The sequence below is a fragment of the Aotus nancymaae genome, unplaced genomic scaffold (assembly GCF_030222135.1).
Source record: "Aotus nancymaae isolate 86718 unplaced genomic scaffold, 86718_ANA_hifiasm-v0.15.2.pri h1tg000053l, whole genome shotgun sequence".
NCBI classification, from domain to species: domain Eukaryota; kingdom Metazoa; phylum Chordata; class Mammalia; order Primates; family Aotidae; genus Aotus; species Aotus nancymaae.
The window spans coordinates 27,283,228-27,302,383 of record NW_026988467.1 but is presented as its reverse complement, the minus strand read 5'-3'; the positions used below and the strand labels follow the sequence as shown (position 1 = coordinate 27,302,383).

Here is a 19,156-nt window from a genome sequence, read left to right as displayed (position 1 = left end):
GCCATCTGAGCCGTCGGAGCCTTGGCTCTCTAGGCTTTCACATGAGCCGTCACGTCTCCTGCATGCTCTCCCCCTTTCTCTCCGTCCCTGGAGTCCCCACCCCTGCCAAACCAGGGGATCCTTGTGTTCTCCCAGGACCTGCTGCCATTTACTGAGGGCAGCTGCGGGTAGGGCACATGGATGACCCCAAATCACAGTTCACTAAGAGGAACGGCTTGCAGTTTCCTGAATGCGTCTCACACACACTGGCCTCTGCTCATGCCCTTTCCTCTGCCTGCAACACTCTTCCCATTGCTCTTTGGGGGAAATCCTCAGGATTCACCTCCTCTGAGAAGCCCTCCTTGACTCCCACCGTTGGACCCTGAGCTCCCGGTGTTGACCCAGACCCCTGTGTGCTGGGTCTCTGTGAGTCATGCCCTCTGGCCTGGGTGCTCGTTTGGGTCTTGACCCAGCCTGATTCATCTTCACGATCCTGTGGAGCCTGGCACACAGTAGGTGCCGGCCAATCTCTATTTGGTTTTATTTTTGCAAACCTTTTCTTGATGTATAATTTACCTATAGAAAAGCACAGTTAGCATGAGTGCACATCTTGGTGAGCTCCTACAAAGTGAACACACCCATGCGACCTCCACCCAAACTAAGAAATCAGACAGGACCGGCACCCAGGAGCCCCAGTGCCCCCTCCTCACCGCTGCCCCACCCGCACTGACTTCTGCCTGTATATGTCGTTCTAGAACACATGCATCTGTAGAACTACGTAGAAATGAAATTCTGCGGCACATGTTCCTTTGGGAGGGCTTCTTTCTCCCAGCGTTACGTTTGGGAGCTTCGTCCTTGTGGTTGTGGGTAGCTAACTCATTTTTTCCATTGCTGTGTGTACTCCATTGTATGAATCTACCACAATGCATTTGCCTGTTTTCCTGCAAAAGAACATTTGGGTTGATCCCAGCTTGGGGCTATTACAAATCAGGCAGCCGTGGCCACCAGGCTTTGTGCTGGGTGTCCGCACACAGGCGCCTCTGCTTCTCAGTTCATCTTTCTGAATCGTCATCTTTGGCGATTTACTTCTCACACCCACTCCAGGAGGTGGATGGATTCTTCTCTCCCTTCTACAGATGAGGAAATGTTACAGATGAAGTAACGCGGCCAGCCCAGGATCCCACAGGGGATCAGCAACTGTGCCAGGGTTCTCCCTGAGATCTGGGAGCCCCAGAGCCTGGTGGAGGGAGGAGGGGATGAGGCAGAGGTGGGAGGGAGGACGAGGACTGTTGAAGAATGAAGAGAGAGAGAAGCCAGGTTCTGGGGAGCCGGAGGCAGCCAGGCTGGGCTGCTGCTGGGTGCGTGGCCCTGGGAATGGGGGCGTCTGGTGGTATCTGGGCTGGCCGGAGAGGTGGGTGGGGAGATAGTGCTCTTGGGGGGCTGGCCCCCACTAAGCTGCGCCATAGGTGGTGACCAGCAGCACAGGGTTGGGGAGGGAAGGTTTCTCTTGATGGTGACACATCTGACTCCCTCTGACATCCTCCTCCCAGAGAACCCAGGGAAAACGGGGTGGGCAGGTGAGGTTGAGGGGACTGAGGTTCAGGGAGGGGCCGTTCTAATAGTGACGATGGTGGAGCATGAGGCCGCAGGACCCAGGGTCAGGGTGGAGCAGCTGTGAGGGGGAGGGGCAAGGGAGGGCTGTGGCACTTGGGACCCGTTTGGCAAACCGCATTGTCTGTTGGGAAAGATTGAAGACAAGCCCGGACCTCACTTCTGTGCAACCTCTGCCCTGGGCTTTCGCATTTGGTAGGAGGAGCCAATGACGTGAATGGACAGGAGAGTGTCCACACTCCCTCTGGCACGAAGCTCACTGACGGCTGGGTCCTTCCTCTGTGACCTTCAGCCCCTGAAATCTCAGAGAGTGGGGCTCTGCCTGTCTGCTTCTGAGACGGTGAGTCCTGGGCCTCAGAGATTGGGAGAGAGTGGGCCTACTCTCCTGCAGAAGGGACTGGTGTTTGAACCCCAGAATCGGGGGTTCTGGTGTCATCTCCTCATCTTCCTTATCACCATCCTATCCTGATGTCCCCACTGCCATCACCCCCATTGCTGTCACCAGCATCAACAGCAGCATCTCTGATCATCACTGGCATCACCACACCAACTCCAGCAACATCCCAGCAGCCACTCCCCGCCTCACGCGGTCACCATGGCCAGTCTCCCCGGGCAGCACCTGCTGCACTGTTTCCCCGCCGTACCCTCCGACACCGCCATCCTTACTGCCCCGCCATGTTCAATACTGCCCCACCTTCCCTGGTTTCCCTCCTACAGCCCCCGGCCCCATTCTTTTAGCTCGAGCTGTTGCTTGCCGCCAGGAAAAGAAACAGAACTCCTCCCGCCCCCTGGACACTCCTCCACTGGCCAGCTTGGGGAGGCTGTGTTTGTCATTAAGAAAGAAGGGCTGGGTGCAGATGGGAGTGAGAACTGAAGCCAAGGAGGGGCAGAAGGAAGAGGTGGAAATCGGGGAAGCAGAGTGGGGGTGGGAAGGTGGCTGAGCATGGCTGGGACTGCAGCCTGAGCCCCGCTTGGAGGCAGGAGGACAGAGCTGAGTTTGCTGCAGCAGTTTTGCTGTGTGACCTTGGGCTGGTCACTGTCTCTCTCTGGGCCATACTTTTCCACTGGTAACATCCTCTTTCTCAGGGAAGAGACACCCCCATGCCTTCTGAGTTTCCCTGGAGAGACTGAGACACACCTGCACCGCCAGGCCTGGGGCCTTTGCACATTATGTCCCCTCTTTTGGAATGCTTTCTTCTCTTCTGTGTTGGAAAACTCCTCCTTATCCTTCAAAGCCACGCTCGTGGGTTAACTGTTGGTGAAACTCTCCCTAAGGCTTTTAGACAGCGATGCTCCCTCCCTCATCAAGGACCCCAGCCCCCTGCGTGTTCTCTGTTGTGGCTCTGAGCACACCATTCACGCATCAGATTCCCTGGAGACTGCACAGCAGGGTCAGTGGCTTGTCTAGACAGAGTCTGGAGGCGGCAGGCGCTCAGAGAGTGGTTACTGTCCACGGGTAGCAACCACCACCCAACTGTGCTTGCCTATGGCGCGCCTGTTGTGTGCCTGGCTCTGTGCACAGCACGACGCTATAGACCTCAGCAATCCTGTGAAGCGGGTCAGTGATCATCCCCATTCCTCAGATGAGGAGCCGAGGCCCAGAGAGGTTTGTGGCTGGCTCAAGGGCACAGAGCTCGCTGGGGGCCCTGGGCCATCTGACTCCAGCACTCAGCTCTCATCTTCACGATCTCACAGGCTTAGAATGAATGAACAGTGAGTGAAAAGACGCTGTAGTGGGGGAACAGGTGGGTGAGGGCATGCTGTCTGCCTGGGTATTGTGGGAGGACAGAAGGCCTGTGCCTGTTGTGGGATGGCTGGGGTCCCGAGGTCACGGCCCAGCTGGGCTCTCAGAGCTTAGGGAGAAGACAGCGCTGTGTCCAGGTGGAAACGGGCATGAGGGGAAGGCAGGGGCTGGGGGCCTGGAAATGCCGACTCTGTGGGTCTCCAGGTCTCAGCATACTCTGTAGGTCGGCCAGGCACTTTCCAGGAACTAGCGACAGCTGTTGGTTAGGGACGTGGGTGAGGCAGCGAGGGCCTTCTGAGGGGCAGGGTGCGGGCCCTGGGGTGGCCTGGGTGAGACATCCTACAGTGTGTAGGAGCTCCACCCCCCGACCCTCCTGCATGGCACCAGGGGAAAATGAGGGTGACTCTTCTCATTGACCAGAGGTGGAAACTGAGGCCAGGGAGAAGCCAGAGCCCGGCCAGGGCCACATATCACTCAGGCAGTGGAGGAGGCCTCCTGTGCACCAGCTGTTGTCTCCTGAGCTCTGAGTGGCCGGGGCTGGGGCTTGGCTGCCAGGGAAGGGTGGGCACATGGCCAGAGAGATCCTGGAGCCCCAGGGCAGCCAGCCCAGCCTTGTGGGGAGCCCTGGACCCCAGGAGAGAGGCAACAGGGTTCGCATCCCAGCCGGACCACGTGACACAGGACACATGAGTCCCCTCTCAGCCTCCATTTCCTCATCTGTAAAACGGGAAAATGTCTCTTTTGTAAAATTTTGGGAGATTGCAGTGCAAGTCTGTGTGTATACAGGTCTGAGCGCACAGTAGGTGCCAAATATATGTGAGTTCCTCTCCATCCCATGTCCTAGAGAGCCACATGCGTGCCCAGAGCCGAGCTTCCTCCCTTTCTCCTGGGTCAGAGACTGGCATCTTCATGGAAGGTTGGGATCCCACAGACAGTCTGAGTCAGGCTTTGAGGCTGCCTCGCTCTGTGACCGTGGGCTGGTTCCTGCCCTCTGTGAGCCTCGTGGCTCTCATACAGCAATGGGAACAAAGTCTTCCCCCATCCCCCTCCGCGGGGTTGTTGAGAACGAGAAATGGGGTGAGGGTGAGCCTGGGTTTTAAGTGCAGGTGGTTTTCACAAAAGTAGAAATACCTCTGGTGCCAGGTACTCAGGCTGAGGGCAGAGAGAGGGGAGTGCAGAGGGAGAGAGGAGATGGGGGCGCCTCTCTGCCTCCACTGAGGCACGGAGGGGAAGGGTCAGGTCTCAGGCAGAGCTGGGTGGCCAGGAGATTCTGGGTAGCAGAGGGAATTGGCCAAGATTTGAATCCTAGCCCTATGCATGACCAGCTGATGAGGAGGCCTTGGGTAAGGCCCTGGGCCTCTCGGAGCTGCACTTCCTTTGTCTGTGAAATGAGAGTGAAAGTATTAAGAATAGTCCCTTTGCTGGGTAGTGGGACGATCACCCAGCATGGAGTTCGGCTATACAAGTGCCCCCTTCTTCCCCTGGGGTGGTTGGAGGGGCCGCAGGGCAGTGAGGGAGGCTTAGAGGAGAATAGAGGAGTTTTGGGGTACTTGGGGCTGAGCAGAAGTCTCTGAAGCCGGGTAAAGTGTAAGGTGACCTCAGGGCCTCAGGATGACAATATTTAGAATTTCTAAATTTTTCAATCATATAATTTTTTAATTTCTGGAAACTTTTTAGTAGATGTTTTATGATGTTCGTGATAAACTAGGACACTAACAGATGCATGCCATTTAGAAATAAAGAAAAATAGAAGCATGTGTTCAAAAGGTTTTACTGACAGGTGCATGATCAAAATATCTAAGTCCTCCAGGGTTCAGGCTAGCAGGGCTTTGAGGCATTTTGGGGGTTAGGGGAATGGGAAGGCATCCGAATAGCACTTGGAGACTTGGGCTCTGTCCCCAACTTGCTGTGTGTCCTTGGGCGAGCCACTTGACCTCTCTGAGTTCATAAAACAAGCAAAGGGAGCTTATAAAACAAGTAGATGTAGACTCCTAGCAAGTGGAGGTTGAGATGGTCTGATTCTAAGCTTTGTTCCAGACCTCAGATAATCCTAGAATCTTGGGACTTCAAAAGTCTTCTCATATCACAGCTGATAGATGCTCATGGTCCTTTTCTAAGCCCTGCAGCAACTACCCTGTGATCTGCTTACATACTCCCAGGAACAGGGAGCTCACCACTTCACAGGACACCCTGTTCTGTGCTGGACAGAGCTGTCATCTGCCTCCCTTTCTCTTTCTCTCATTCAAGGTGAAACTGAGAGGACAGGGGCTGCAGCTTGGCTTTTAGGGGCAGAGGAAGGAGTTTTTCCCTCTCAGGGCTGTTTCCTGTGAGCATGAGCCACAGCCCTCACCACACCTGCCTTCTGCTCTGGGTGGGCTCCACTTTCCTGGTGAGACAAAGCCTTTCCGGCACCAGCAGGTAGAGGGGGCAGTTAGAGCATGCACCCTGCTCCTGGCACTACTGCCCAAGCACATAAGCTTGCGCCAGCCAAAAGCAGGTTCTGTTTGCTGAGCACCCCTGCCAGTCCCTGAGCTCAGTGCTTTGCAAATATAATGCAATTTAATCTTCACCAAATCCAGAGATTGCAATTTTCCAGATGAGGAAACTCAGAGAGGTTAAGTGACTTGCCCAAGGTCACACAGTGACCTGGATTCAAATCCCTCTTGATCTGACTCTGGAGCCCAGCTCTTCATCACTTTTCTGTTCAGTCGTTTTCCACGCCCCTAAACAGGATGTAATGTGGCAGGAAGAAAAGTTGAGACCTGTGTCTGAGCTAAAAAAAAAAAAAAACAAAAAACCACACAGTCAGCAAGGGGGAAACAGATGGTGGTGGCTGGTTGCCTGTCAGCTGAGCATAAGTTACCAGTGCAGGGCTGCCTAGAAAGCCAATGCAAACTTAGGGCTATATTAATAGAGATAGGGCACCCACTGGAAGGGAGGGGACAGTTTTCTTGTTCTTTACGTGGGCAGAGGGTACCTGGAGAACTGCGTGTTTGTCGTAGGGGAAGGGTGGAGGGCTTGCTGCAAGGACATGAACACACATAAGATGTGTGTTCCCCATGGCCGGAAGCATTTAAGTGGAGGCTGCATGGCACAGCATTCCTGCACTGGTTGATGGGAGGCACGGACAAGGTGTCCTCCAAGGTTCTTTCAAACTGCAGCTTTGCGGCTGGGCTTAAGTTGTTTCTAGGGCCACCTAACACTCAGGCCTATCAGATTCGCCTCTTCCCCATCATTCTTAGCAAGGGTCCTCTGAGGGTGTGGGGTTCATTTGTTCATTCATTCATTCATTCCACAAATACAACAGCTAGGGCAGTGAACAAAGAGACACACGGGCTTTCCCTGCCTGGAGCCTATAGTCAAGTGGGGGTATGATAACAATAATAGCACAGATTGAGCGCTTACTATCTGCCAGGTACTTTGAGTGAATTATCCCATCTGGCCCACCACACTCCGATGAGGAAGATGTTATTATTCCCCGAGGGGCCATGGGAGTTGGGAATTCAGGGTTAGATGCTCTCCAGGGCCCTCCTGGGCCTGTGTTGACGATTCTGGGAAGCTGAAGCTCTAGGATGCTCTCTGATCCCCGGAGCCTGTCATTACGGAAGGCTGCAGCAGAGGGGCCTTCAGCTTCTACCCCCTACCTCTTTTTTTTTTCTTTCTGGAGACAGAGTCTTGCTCTGTTGCCCAGGTTGGAGTGCAGTGGCACGATCTCAGCTCACTGCAACTTCTGCCTCCCAGGTTCAAGTGATTCCCCTGCCTCAGTTCCTGAGTAGCTGGGATTATAGGCGCTCACCATTGTGCCGGCTAATTTTTATATTTTTAGTAGAGACGGGGTTTCACCATGTTGGCCAGGCTGGTCTCGAACTCCTGACCCTGTGATCCACCTGCCTCAGCCTCTCAAAGTGCTGAGATTACAGGCGTGAGCCACCATGCCTGGCCCACTCCACCTCTTTAATTCTGACCTTCAATAGTAATAGTTACCACTCTTACTGAGAACTGGGCCTAAGGGCTCTCCTGGGACAGTCTCATTTACTCCCCACAGTAGCCTCTTAAGGGAGCTTACTAGCATTATCCCCATCTCGCAGATGGGAAAACTGAGGCACACACAAGTCAGGTAGCTTGGCCAGGGTCACACACACAGCTGGAGAGAGGCAGACCCAGGATTCTGAGCATAGGCTATGTGTGTATAAAGGCCACTCTTTTGTCTCAGATGCCCTACTGAACCGGCATGCCATCTGCTCCAGGATCCCCACTACTGGCTTCCCTGCTGTACACCACTAAGGTGGGAGGGGCCGGTGGGGGGCGTGGTGCAGGCCCAGCTGACTGACGCTTTGCTCTGCCCCCAGATCATGAGCGTCTTGTTGTTCATCGAGCACTCGGTGGAGGTGGCCCATGGCAAGGCATCCTGCAAGCTCTCCCAGATGGGCTACATCAGGATCGGTAAGTGCAGGGAACACCGGTGGGGTGGTGGTGGGAGGAGGACAGGGAGAGCCCTGGCCAGGGATAGCCAGGCTGGGGTTGGAGGACCTGCTACCTCTCCATGGGCGATGAATGCCTGGCTGGCAAGTTTCATCTGCAAATGGGGATGTTTCACCTGACCCCACCCACTTCTGCAGGTGGTGAGAGCCTATGGGATGGTGCTTTGCAATGCCCCACCAGCTAGTAGACAGCCACATTGTTCTGCCTAAAACCGTCAGGGGCTGCTCATGACACTAGAATAAAATGGAAACTCCTCACCATGGGATGCAGCCCCTGCCCACCCCTCTGACAGCATCTCCTTGCGATTCTTCCCCCAACACCTTGCTCCAGCCACACTGACCTCACCCACCCTGTCCCTGTCTCAGGCTGACTCCTCAGCACTCTCAGGCCACTCCCCAGGGTTGCCTTCCTCGGCCTCGCCCTGGCTGAAGTGGACCCCAGCCTGCACCTCCAGCCCCGCCCCCTCTGTCACTTCCTCCTGTGCTGCCTGTGATGTTCTGCTTTTGTCTTTGGACCCACTCCAGACTGAGGACTGCGTTAGGGCAGACCTGGGTTTTCCTGTGCATCCTCATGTCCTCACGCCAGTGATTCCCCCAGTGTGGTCCTGGGAGTCTGACTGGGGTCCCTGGGGCACCCTGAGGCCCTCACCGCTGTCCTTGCCTTTCAGCCGACCTGATCTCCAGCTTCCTACTCATCATCATGCTCTTCATCATCAGCCTGAGCCTGCTGATCGGCGTGGTCAAGGTGAGGGCTCAGGAGCCCCACTACCCCCTGTTTCCTCCTGTTATTCACACCCACTGCGGCAGTGCTGGGTGCCGAGAGGGTGGGAGGCGGATATGTTAGGAGGTCCCACCTGCACGCTGGAGATCGTCACAGTTACCTTTTGGAGAGCCATGTTTCTTCCTGAGATTCCCTGGGCTGGTGGCCTCTGTTTCCAGGTAACATGAGCCTCCATGGGCCGCCCGTGGTGGGCTATGCAGGTCACCGATGCTTTGGTGAGAACTAGCTGACAACCCACATCCTTTTAAATGGCACATGGAAGCAGGGATTTTGACAGTGGAAGAGGAAGTGTTGTTTTGGGGGTGAGGGAGGGGAGAGAGCACTGGATTTTGTAATGGGTGAGAGGAGCTGAAGCAGAGGAAAAGTAGGATGCCTGCAGCTCCATCGGTGCAGTGACAGGTGCCAGCGCCCCGAGGGGGACCCACGCCCTGGGAGGCCCCCAGAGAGCTCATGATCTGATTGGGGAAGATGGGCCCTCTGAGAGTCAGGGACAGTCTAGTGTGACAACGAGGGGCTCCTGGGCCCGAAGCAAATCTGGTGGGAGAGTTGAGACAAGCTGCAGCTCAGACCTGCAGAAGAGGAAGCCATTGTCCCTTGGCCCCCCAGAAAGGCAGGAAGCCAGGGCCTCACCACATAGCCATGGGAGTAGGAACCAGAAAGAGGGTCCTTCCTGTGCAGACAGTGGCCTGGCACTTGCAGGGCCGGAGGAGTGGGGAGGTGATTTGGTGCTGGTTTGGAATGCGTCTACCCTGCCTAAAATGCCACCGCCCACTCCCCTTGCTAACACCCACTCTCTCGGAACCCAGGCTCCCTGGGATGGCCATTTGCATTGTGCAGGGTGGCTGTGGGTGCTTGTGCAGACACTCAGATGGTTCAGCTAGAGAAATGGAGCAGGTGGTCCCTGAAGACTCTGAGATCAGCCGGGGTTGTTCTGGCTGCCTCCTGAGTGATTTCAGATGACCACATGAGACACCGGGAAACTGCGGTTTGTGTGTTTTTGTCCCCAGCTGTGGGTGACAGGAATGAATACTGGTCATGGTGGTCACTTGCTTTCAGCTGAAGGAGAGGGATCTTCAGCCTCATCCTGGCAGGGACTCCTACCGTGACTCTGTCCTCCTGGGAGTGGCCCATGGAGGAAGGTTCAACAGTGTGCAGAGGCGGGGGAGCTGTCTGCTGCCTCGGCCTTCACTCAGCTGGTCCTTCCGCCTCTAGTGCCCTGCCCTTCCCTCCTGCTCCGTCCTAGTCTCCTTCCCTGATCTAGCCCTGGTGTCCCCACCTCCAGCAAGTCCTCTCTGATCGCTTCTCCTTTGTAAAAGCACACAAAGCCCTTCCTTGCTGGGTTCTTGTGAGCAAATTGACTCAAATCCTGCTACTGAGCCCCAACAGAGGGGGATGGTTCCCTTATTTCTCCCGGGACACCCAGACTCTTCTCATTTAGGGCCTGGGTCTTATCCACTCCCTGTCCCCAGAGTGTCACTCAGAGGAAGGTGACCTCCACTGAGGAGGGCAGGGAAGATTTGGGAGAGGGTGGGAAAAGCTGCCCGGGGCTATCGGGCTGGGTGGGGCATTGTTGGTGCACGCAGGGATACCTGCCAGTGCTGGGCTTACCTTCCAGAACCGGGAGAAGTACCTGCTGCCCTTCCTGTCCCTGCAAATCATGGACTACCTCCTGTGCCTGCTCACCCTGCTGGGCTCCTACATCGAGCTGCCCGCCTACCTCAAGTTGGCCTCCCGAAGCCGCTCTGTGAGTACTCAGCCCCCGCCTCCCACCTGGCCAGCAGAGCCCAGGCCTGGCGTGGGAGGTGGGAGGGGGCCAGACACGGGCCCTGGGCTCAGGTGGGGGGAGGGTAGGAACCCTCTTCCTAGCTGGTGTCTGACCCTGTCTCTGAGCCCCTCCACACTGCCCCAAGTTTCTTCCTCTGTGGAATGTACCTGCAATCACATCTCATCCACATGCCTCGTGAGGGTTGAATGAGGAACACATGCATCGGGGGTGCAGTCCGTGGTCAGCACTCCGTCAGTGCCGCTGGGAGTGAATTGACGCCTGAGGAAAGGGCACGTGCGCTTTCCGCCCATCCCACCCCCGTCCCCAGTGTTATTTCTTCTTTGGAACCAAGTTGAAGAGAGGAGGAGAGGATGGTTCATGCCCGTGATGAGCGCCCACTGTGGGGTGCCGTGAGTGCTGCTGCCAGTCAAGGACATGGTCCCCCAAAGCTGCTTTTCACATTTCCCCCAAATGTCCTTGAAGAGACTGAGGGGCTACATCGTGGAAAGGCCCTGGCCTGGGAGTCTGGAGACCCTGGTTCTAGTCCTGGCTCTGCTACTAGCCCTTGGTGTGAACATCTGGGTGTCTGCATCTGTGCACAGGGGACGAAAGTCACTGATGTCTGTAGCTGAGACGGTCTCTCAAGTAACTGGGACTTTAACTGCTGCTCCTTATTGCTCCTCCTCTTATTTGTCCTCCACAGGGCCCCTCCAAGGTCCCCCTGATGACGCTGCAGCTGCTGGACTTCTGCCTGAGCATCCTGACCCTGTGCAGCTCCTACATGGAAGTGCCCACCTATCTCAACTTCAAGTCCATGAACCACATGGTGAGCCTGGGGCAGGGGTCCATGCCCATTTGCTGGCTGCATGGCCTCCAACAAGTTATTTCACCTCTCTGTGCCTCGGTGGTTTGGGCTGGGTTCCCCGGAGGTGGGGCATTATGAGGGGATTCTTGTGCTGGTGATTTATTGAAGGAGCCCTCTGAGGAGGAAGCTTGTAAGGAGTGAGGAAGGCAGGTTTGAGAAAAAGAGAAAGCCAAGCAAAGACGTGACTGTAGGAGCAGCCTGCATGATCCCAGAGAGGGGCTTGGCATGTGAATTGCAACGCAGAAGTAATATCAACTTTTATTGCTGTCTAATGAATTATCCCTAAACATCATGTGTGAAAGCAATAAGCATGTATTATTTCACACAGTTTCTGAGGATCAGGAGCTTGGGAGTGGCTTAGCTGGGCTCTTCTGACTCAGAGACTCTGATGGGCTTGCACCCAAGATGTCACCTGGGGTGGTGGACAACTGAGGGCTTGATTAGATCTAAAGGATGCACTCCCGATGGCTCACTCACAGGGTGTGCATCCTTTTCCTAATTCGTCAGCATGTGGACCTGTAGCAGTGCTGCTTGAGTGCCCTCCTGACATGGCTGCTGGCTTCCCCAAGGGAGTGATCTGAGAGAGAAGCAAGGAGGAGAGGCAGAGTCTTTTACATCATGTCTGCCACATTCTGTTAGTTAAAATTGAGTCGCTAAGTCCAGTCCACACTCAAGGGGAGAGGAAATAAACACTACCTTTAGAAGGGAGGAGTCTCAAAGAATGTGTGGAGGAATTTGCAAATGACCACAGAGGCAGTCTCACCGAGGGCGAGTTCCTCGGCATCAGTCATTGGTTTCACGCTGCCCCTAGTGGAGGGGATGTCGCCTCCCGGGTATTAGTGGATTAGGTGGCCCTGATCAGCCAAGATGACCTTCTAGAGAAGGGCATACGTGTGGCCTGTGGGCAGCTGACACCCGCCAGCTGGAGATGGGCAGGTGCACCCACCTGGGAAGCAGATCTGGGAGGCAGTAGCCCCTTCACTTTTCCTGGTTGGCCGGTCAGTGGGAGGGGGCTGGGGGTAGCACCTACTTCCTAAGGCTGTTGTGGCGGCCCACCAAGGTGACGGCTGTGCCACACTGCACTCCTGTGTGTGTGGAGGGTGGGATCATTATTCCTGGATGTGTGGGTGCTGTTAAAATTCCTCAGGGCCAGAGATGTTGATGTGGCTCCCAAATCTGTTGCAGAATTACCTCCCCAGCCAGGAGGGTATGCCTCACGACCAGTTCATCAAGATGACAATCATCTTTTCCATCGCCTTCATCACTGTCCTCATCTTCAAGGTGAGTGGCCCCTGCCCTGCGGCTCTGGGAGGGGTGGTGAGGCTGTGCTGGGCCCAGGCCTGCCTGTGCCCAGCTGTTAGAAGCAGGGACATGTGTCCCCCGTGCCTCCTCCCCTGCTTTTAGCTCCTTTCTCTTGCTTTCTCGTACCAGCTCCTCTGACTTGACTTGGGATCCTCTGGGACAGCCCATTCAGGGAATGTGAACCTGTGAAGGCCACCTACGTTCAGGTGTCTAATTCTAGCTGTCTGGAATTAGATGTGGACTGACCTGGGCTTGAATCCCAGCCCCACCATCACCAGCTGTGTGGCTGGTCTTCAGCAAGTCACTTCTCTCTGGGCCTCAGGGGCGTAATGAGTCTTACTTTGCCTGTGTTACAGTTGTATGTGATTCAGGCATCAAAATGTACCTGAGATCATGTTAATAGAGGTTTGATGATGAGAAGGAGGGAGGGGAATGGTCTCATTCTTCTCTGGGGTGGTCAGGCCCAGAGGATAGGGTCCAGTTTCAGGTCCCAGGTCTGGGTGATGGTGAAGCACTGAGTGTGTTCATAGCAGTGCAATCAGCAAAGTGAAGAGACAAGGAAATGCTGCCACCTTAGGAACTCCCCTCCCCCCACCACAGCAAAACCCAGCAAAGAACAGAGTGCTATTCAGCATGGAAAACAGATGACTCGAGGGGGACATGATTGCTGTTTCTTAATACCTGCAGAACCCTCACGGGGAATTCTCGATTGCTTGAGGCTAGGTGTTCAAAACAAACCTGGGCAACATAGCAAGATTCTGTCACTACAAAACATAAAAAAAAAATTAGTCGGATGTGGTGGTGCGTGCCTATAGTCCCAGCTACTAGGGAGGCTGAGGCGAGAGGATCGCTTGAGCCTGGGGGGTTGAGGCTGCAGTGGGCCATAATTGTGCCACTGCACTCCAGCCTGGATGACAGAGTGAGAATCTCTCTCTAAAACCAAAACCAAAACCCAAAAAACTACAGATAAGTAGAGAGAAGGCAGTCACTCCACCATCTACACCCTACTCAGAGACCATCACTGCTGACAGCCGGGTGCATTTCCTCCCAGCCTTTCTGTGCTGGTGGGTGGGCATCTGCAGACCCTGGCTGCTGCTTCCATCTGAGGCCCTGAACAGTCTCTGTTGTCACCTAATGCCACCTGGAAACAGAAAATTGCCCCTTTTAACATCTTCTCCAAGAACTGACCTAGCACAAATGGGCTAGTGAGTGTGCAGTGAGAACGGCCCTGAGGCTTCCTGGGGGAAGTCAGTGTCGGGTTTCCATGACGCTCTCTACTGCAGGACCCTCCCCAGGCCCCAACACATAGCTCCGTCCCCCAACTTCCCTTCTTTTTTCTTTTTTTGAGACAGAGTTTCACTCTTGTTGCCCAGGCTGGAGTGCAATGGCGTGATCTCGGCTCACCGCAACCTCTGCCTCCTGGGTTCAAGCGATTCTCTTGCCTCAGCCTCCCAAGTAGCTGGGATTATAGGCATGTGCCACCATGCCTGGCTAATTTTTAAAATATTTTTAGTAGAGACAGAGTTTCTCCATGGTGGTCAGGCTGGTCTTGAACTCCCGATCTCAGGTGATCTGTCTGCCTTAGCCTCCCAAAGTGCTGGGATTACAGGCATGAGCCACAGTGTCCAGCTCCACTTCTGTTTTTTTGTCCTCCAGAATGAGGGGATTCCCTCTTTGACCCTCATTCTGCCTTGCTGGCCTTCATACCTCAGTCTTCGTCATTCAGTAGCTCCCTATGTCTCCCTGCCCCACCTATGCACCCGTCAGGGACTCCATCAGACAAGACCTTCCAGGACAGGACCCTCTCCTCCTACTCAGGGGGGATTTGGGGGTTTTCTGTTGTTTCTTGAGCTCGCCCCTTGGGATTTTATGCCCCACCCTGAAATCTTCTGCCCAGTTCTTACATCAACTTGCATCAGCTGATGGATATATGCTAATTGTTCCTCCCCGATAAACATGGACCAATACTGCATGGGCTGTTTTGTAATCTGCTTTAGAAAACAACATATCAGAAGGAGTTTCGAAGAGAACGTGTCCCACCGCCAGCTCTGTTTCAAGATGGGCAGGGCTGTCTCGGGAGGTAGTGAGCTCCCAGTTGCTGTGGGCAGTTAAGCAGGAGCTGTGGGACTATTTCTGGGGAAATTGGAGGGTGGGCAAGAAGCCCCCCAAACGCCCTTGCTCTGTGATGTCTATGGGGCAATGAAAAAGGCAGTACCTGGACTATTCTGGACTGGCTGGTGAAGAACCCTAACCAGAAGGAGAGGTCTGAGCAGGAACGGCTGGATGCTGGCTTCTGGAGAGAATGATAGCTCCTGGCTGGCATTGTCCCAGGCCTGCTGGAGAGTCAGAAGGATGCTCAGCAAAGCACAGCCTGACCTGCGCCTTCTTCCAGGTCTACATGTTCAAGTGCGTGTGGCGGTGCTACAGATTCATCAAGTGGCTGAACTCGGCTGAGGAGAGGAGCACCTCCGAGATGCTCCGGAAGGTGAGTGTGGCTGCAGGTGGGTCCCAGCCCTGCCACTCACTCCCTGTGCCATTTGGGTCAAATCTCTTTCCGTCTCTGAGCCTCGGGTTCTCTATTTGCAAGATGAGGGTTGGATCAGAAGAAATGTGACCTCTTTCAGTTCTGATAGTCTAAGATTCTATTCATTCACTCACTCATTCATTTACTCAGTATTTACTGCTTCTCACTCTTGGCTAGTCTCATATCTATTCCAGGGGGTGCAGAGAAAACTAAGATGCCACCTCTACCTTAGAGGAGTATAGAGTCCAGGGTGAATTCAGACACATAGATACAATTACAACTTGCTGCGAAGCACAGGGACAATAAGCACAGGGACCTGGCTTCTTCTCGGGCATCAGGGAAGGCTTCCTGGAGGAGGTGACAGTTGATTGGTCTTGGAGGGTCAATGGATATGAGATAGCTGGGAAAGAAGAAGGGGCTTTCCAAGAAGAGAGGTTGGGGTGTGCTTGGAAGCTGCTTATTGGAAAGTGACGGTTTAAATTTCTGGTAACTTACTTTCGTCACCTGTAAGGTGGAGATTGGATTAGTTAAGACACTTCTGGTTGCAAGTGGCAGAAACCGAACTCAATCTGACTTAAGTAACAGAAGGAATTTACTAGCTCACAGAACTTAGCAGTCAAACGTCGGTCTGGCTTGGGCCTGGCCGAGTCCTGACATCAGGACATGATCTCATCCTCTCTATCTCTTGACTCTACTTTCCTCAATATTGGCTTCATTTTCGGGAAGCCCATCCCTCGTGGTGGCAAAATGGCTGCCAAAACCCCTAGGCTAACATCCCATCCTCTCAGTAATCCCAGCGGAAAGAGAAGGTCCCAGGAATATGTCTGATTGGACCAACTTGTGCCATATGCCTGTGCTCAAACCAAAGACTATAGCCAGGGGGATAGAATTCTAATTTGAGTGGCCAAGTCCTGCCACCCTTCTGGATCTGAGGGACGGGGCCAGTTCTTCTGAAGGTATATGGATTGTAAGTGTTTTGCCAAGGAAAACGGTGCACTGCTTTCAAAATAAGGGGGTCTTCATGCTGGACAGGCAAGTGTGTCCACTACTGAGAAGTGCACCTGTCTCATGCAGGCAATGTGTAGCACATAGCAGGTGTCCAAGACCTGTCAGTCATCATCATCATCATCATCATCATTTTGCCAGAGGTGGGAGTTTGGGTCCCATGATCCCAGGCTGGAATTGTGGGTCGTTCTTGACCATACTCAGCCCTCATCTCTCTGTCTCTCCCAGGTGGTCCTGCCATCCTACGAGGAAGCCCTGTCTTTGCCATCGAAGGCTCCAGAGGGGGGCCCAGCACCACCCCCATACTCAGAGGTGTGATTCTCGCCAGGCCCCAGCCCCAGTGCTGGGAGGGGCGGAGCTGCCTCATAATCCGCTTCTTTGCTTTGGTGGCCCCTGTGGCCTGGGTGGACCCTCCCGCCACTCCCTGGCTGACTCCAGGACAATCTGCTTGTGTCTCCCTTCCTGGCCTGCTCCTCCTGCAGGGCCTATGGGCTGCTCACAATTGGATCAGTGCTATAGGCTGAATCACTCCTCTGGTCTCTCAAAAATTCAGCCTGAAAATGCTTGGTTTATTTCCATCGGCTCTGACACTTGTTTAGATGATTGGTCCCTCTAAACTTGGTGAGTCTGTTAAGTAACTATCAGCTTGATCAGTCCAGGCAAGCCACTGACAAATCAAAAACCTACTTGTCAGTTCAGTAAAACAATTTGGTCAAACAACAGTCTATTGCATTGATTTATAAATAGTTGTCAGTTCAATAGCAATTTAATCAAGTAATCATCAGTTAGCCACCCCATACATAAATATGTATGTAGTCAATTTCTTCAAGTAGCTTGCTTAAATGATAATCAATTAGCCAAGCATGAGTCGTTTAGAATAGTGATAAATAGAATACATAGAATAGTGATAAAATTCAATTTTAAAAATCAAGTTAGCCTCCAAACCATTTAATTCAAATGAACCCATCAACTGGCTGCCACTTCTGGTCAATGTAGGACCTCTGAGTGGCTGTATAATCAATTCATTTAAACAATTGACAACCTGTCATTCAAGGTTAACTCCAGGAAATAACAGTTATTTCAATCATAAAACAGTCCCTTCAAATGCACAATTCTTCTGCTGAAGAGCTGTCATTAACAGTCCAGTGCTCGCCTATTCAGTCACTCTGCGGTAGCGTGGCTGCAGAGCAGTGGATTCCATGAAAGGGGTCAGCTCAGTCGCAGTCATTTCAGTAAGGAGCTGCCAGTCCATTCCCAGGCCAGGCCATCATTGACCCTCCATTCACTGGATTCAGTCATAGGCGAGTCAGTTCTGCCCAAGGCTTGTGGTCAAGCAGAAATTCAGCCCTGAAACCAAGCACATCCGTTCACTGAACTAAACCCACAGGTTAGTTCAGTCAAAGCAGGCAACCCCCCTTGTGGGCACAGACCCTGCCACTCGGGTCACGGCGGTGGTGGCAGCTGGGGAGGTTTGGCCCCAACGGCCCTCCTGTGCCTGCTTCCCTGTGTGACGCGGGGAGCTGACCCGAGGTGGAGACCACGGAGGCAGGGTCTCTGGAGTCTGTGGGCGGGGGGCGGGGCACAGAGGGAGAAGGCTCTGCAAGAGCTCCCTAGCAACACCCCCTTGTGTAATTGCTTTGTGTGTGACAGGGAGGAAGTTTCAATAAAGCAGCAACGAACTTCTCTCTGGCTCATGTGCTTCTGGAAATACAGTGTAGGGAGGGTGGAGGCCTGCCTTCTACCTCCACCACTCCCAGGACTCACCCATACCCTACACCCACATACAATCAATCCCCATACTCATGCCCCCAACACCCACACCCACCAACACACACACACAACACCCCCATACCCACATACCATCCCCACACTCACACCCCCAACACCCACACACTATACCCATATACCATCCCCACACTCATGCCCCCAACACCCACACCCACCAACACACACACACAACACCCCCATACCCACATACCATCCCCACACTCACACCCCCAACACCCACACACTATACCCATATACCATCCCCACACTCATGCCCCCAACACCCATACCCACCAACACACACACACAACACCCCCATACCCACATACCATCCCCACACTCACACCCCCAACACCCACACACTATACCCATATACCATCCCCACACTCACACCCCAACACCCATACCCACCCACATACCCCCACATTCACACCCCCAACACCCACACTCACCAACATATACACCAACACCCCCTACACACTCACCTGCACACACCCCCACGCTCACACCCTAACACCCACACCCACCAACATACACACCCACACCCCTACACACTCACCTGCACCCCCCACACTCACACCCCCAACATACACACCCACACCCCTACACACTCACCTGCACCCACCCTCTCACCCAGTCCACACCCTCACATCTATACCCACATACACACCACTGCACTCACACCCCTACATGCCCCCACCCCTCACTTCCACCCCCTCACACATCCACACACCTACGCCCTCACACCCACATACACACCCGTATACATATCCTCACCCCCACACCCCTCACAGATCTACACCCACACACCCATATACATGCCAACACCCCCATATGCACACATCCACACATATTTGCATCCCCACACCCACACACACACATCCACATACACAAGCACATACACATCAACACCTGCACATACCCACACACACTCACGTCCACACACACCCCCACTCACATCCACACCCACACCCACATACCCCCATCCCCTACCCCCTCACACCCCACACCCATATACCCCCCACACCCACACACGCACATACACACCAACACCCCCTCACACCCACACCCATATCACACCCACACACTCAAATCGACACGCACTCACATCTACACACACGCACTCACACTCCCACCCCCTACACCTACAAACTCACCTATGCACACACCCTCATCCCCCACACCCACCTCCCACACCCACATAAACACTCACACCCACACCCACAGACCTGGTTGTTCAGTCCAGAAACTCCTCCCATGGGCCATGCTGAGTGCGGGTGGTGATGACCCGATGCTGTTTCTGATCATGAATCACAGCCCTTGATGAAGCAC

General features: G+C 54.1%; 1 protein-coding gene across 3 annotated transcripts in view; it reads left to right on the top strand.

The window, feature by feature from the left end:
- Positions 1–17,740, top strand: part of LAPTM5 (lysosomal protein transmembrane 5) — a 28,942-nt gene extending 11,202 nt beyond the window's left edge. For 2 of the 3 annotated variants that reach the window (XM_012440124.2, XM_012440125.2), the window contains exons 3-9: positions 7,684–7,777; positions 8,484–8,560; positions 10,212–10,340; positions 11,065–11,187; positions 12,412–12,507; positions 14,921–15,013; positions 16,286–16,375. In XM_012440124.2, the coding sequence (XP_012295547.2) occupies positions 7,684–7,777; positions 8,484–8,560; positions 10,212–10,340; positions 11,065–11,187; positions 12,412–12,507; positions 14,921–14,982 (581 nt within the window). In that variant the 3' untranslated portion in view covers positions 14,983–15,013; positions 16,286–16,375. Of the gene's footprint in view, positions 1–7,683; positions 7,778–8,483; positions 8,561–10,211; positions 10,341–11,064; positions 11,188–12,411; positions 12,508–14,920; positions 15,014–16,285 lie in introns of all 3 variants that reach the window. The other variant, XM_012440123.2, reaches the window with a different exon arrangement.
- Positions 17,741–19,156: the final 1,416 nt, after the last annotated feature.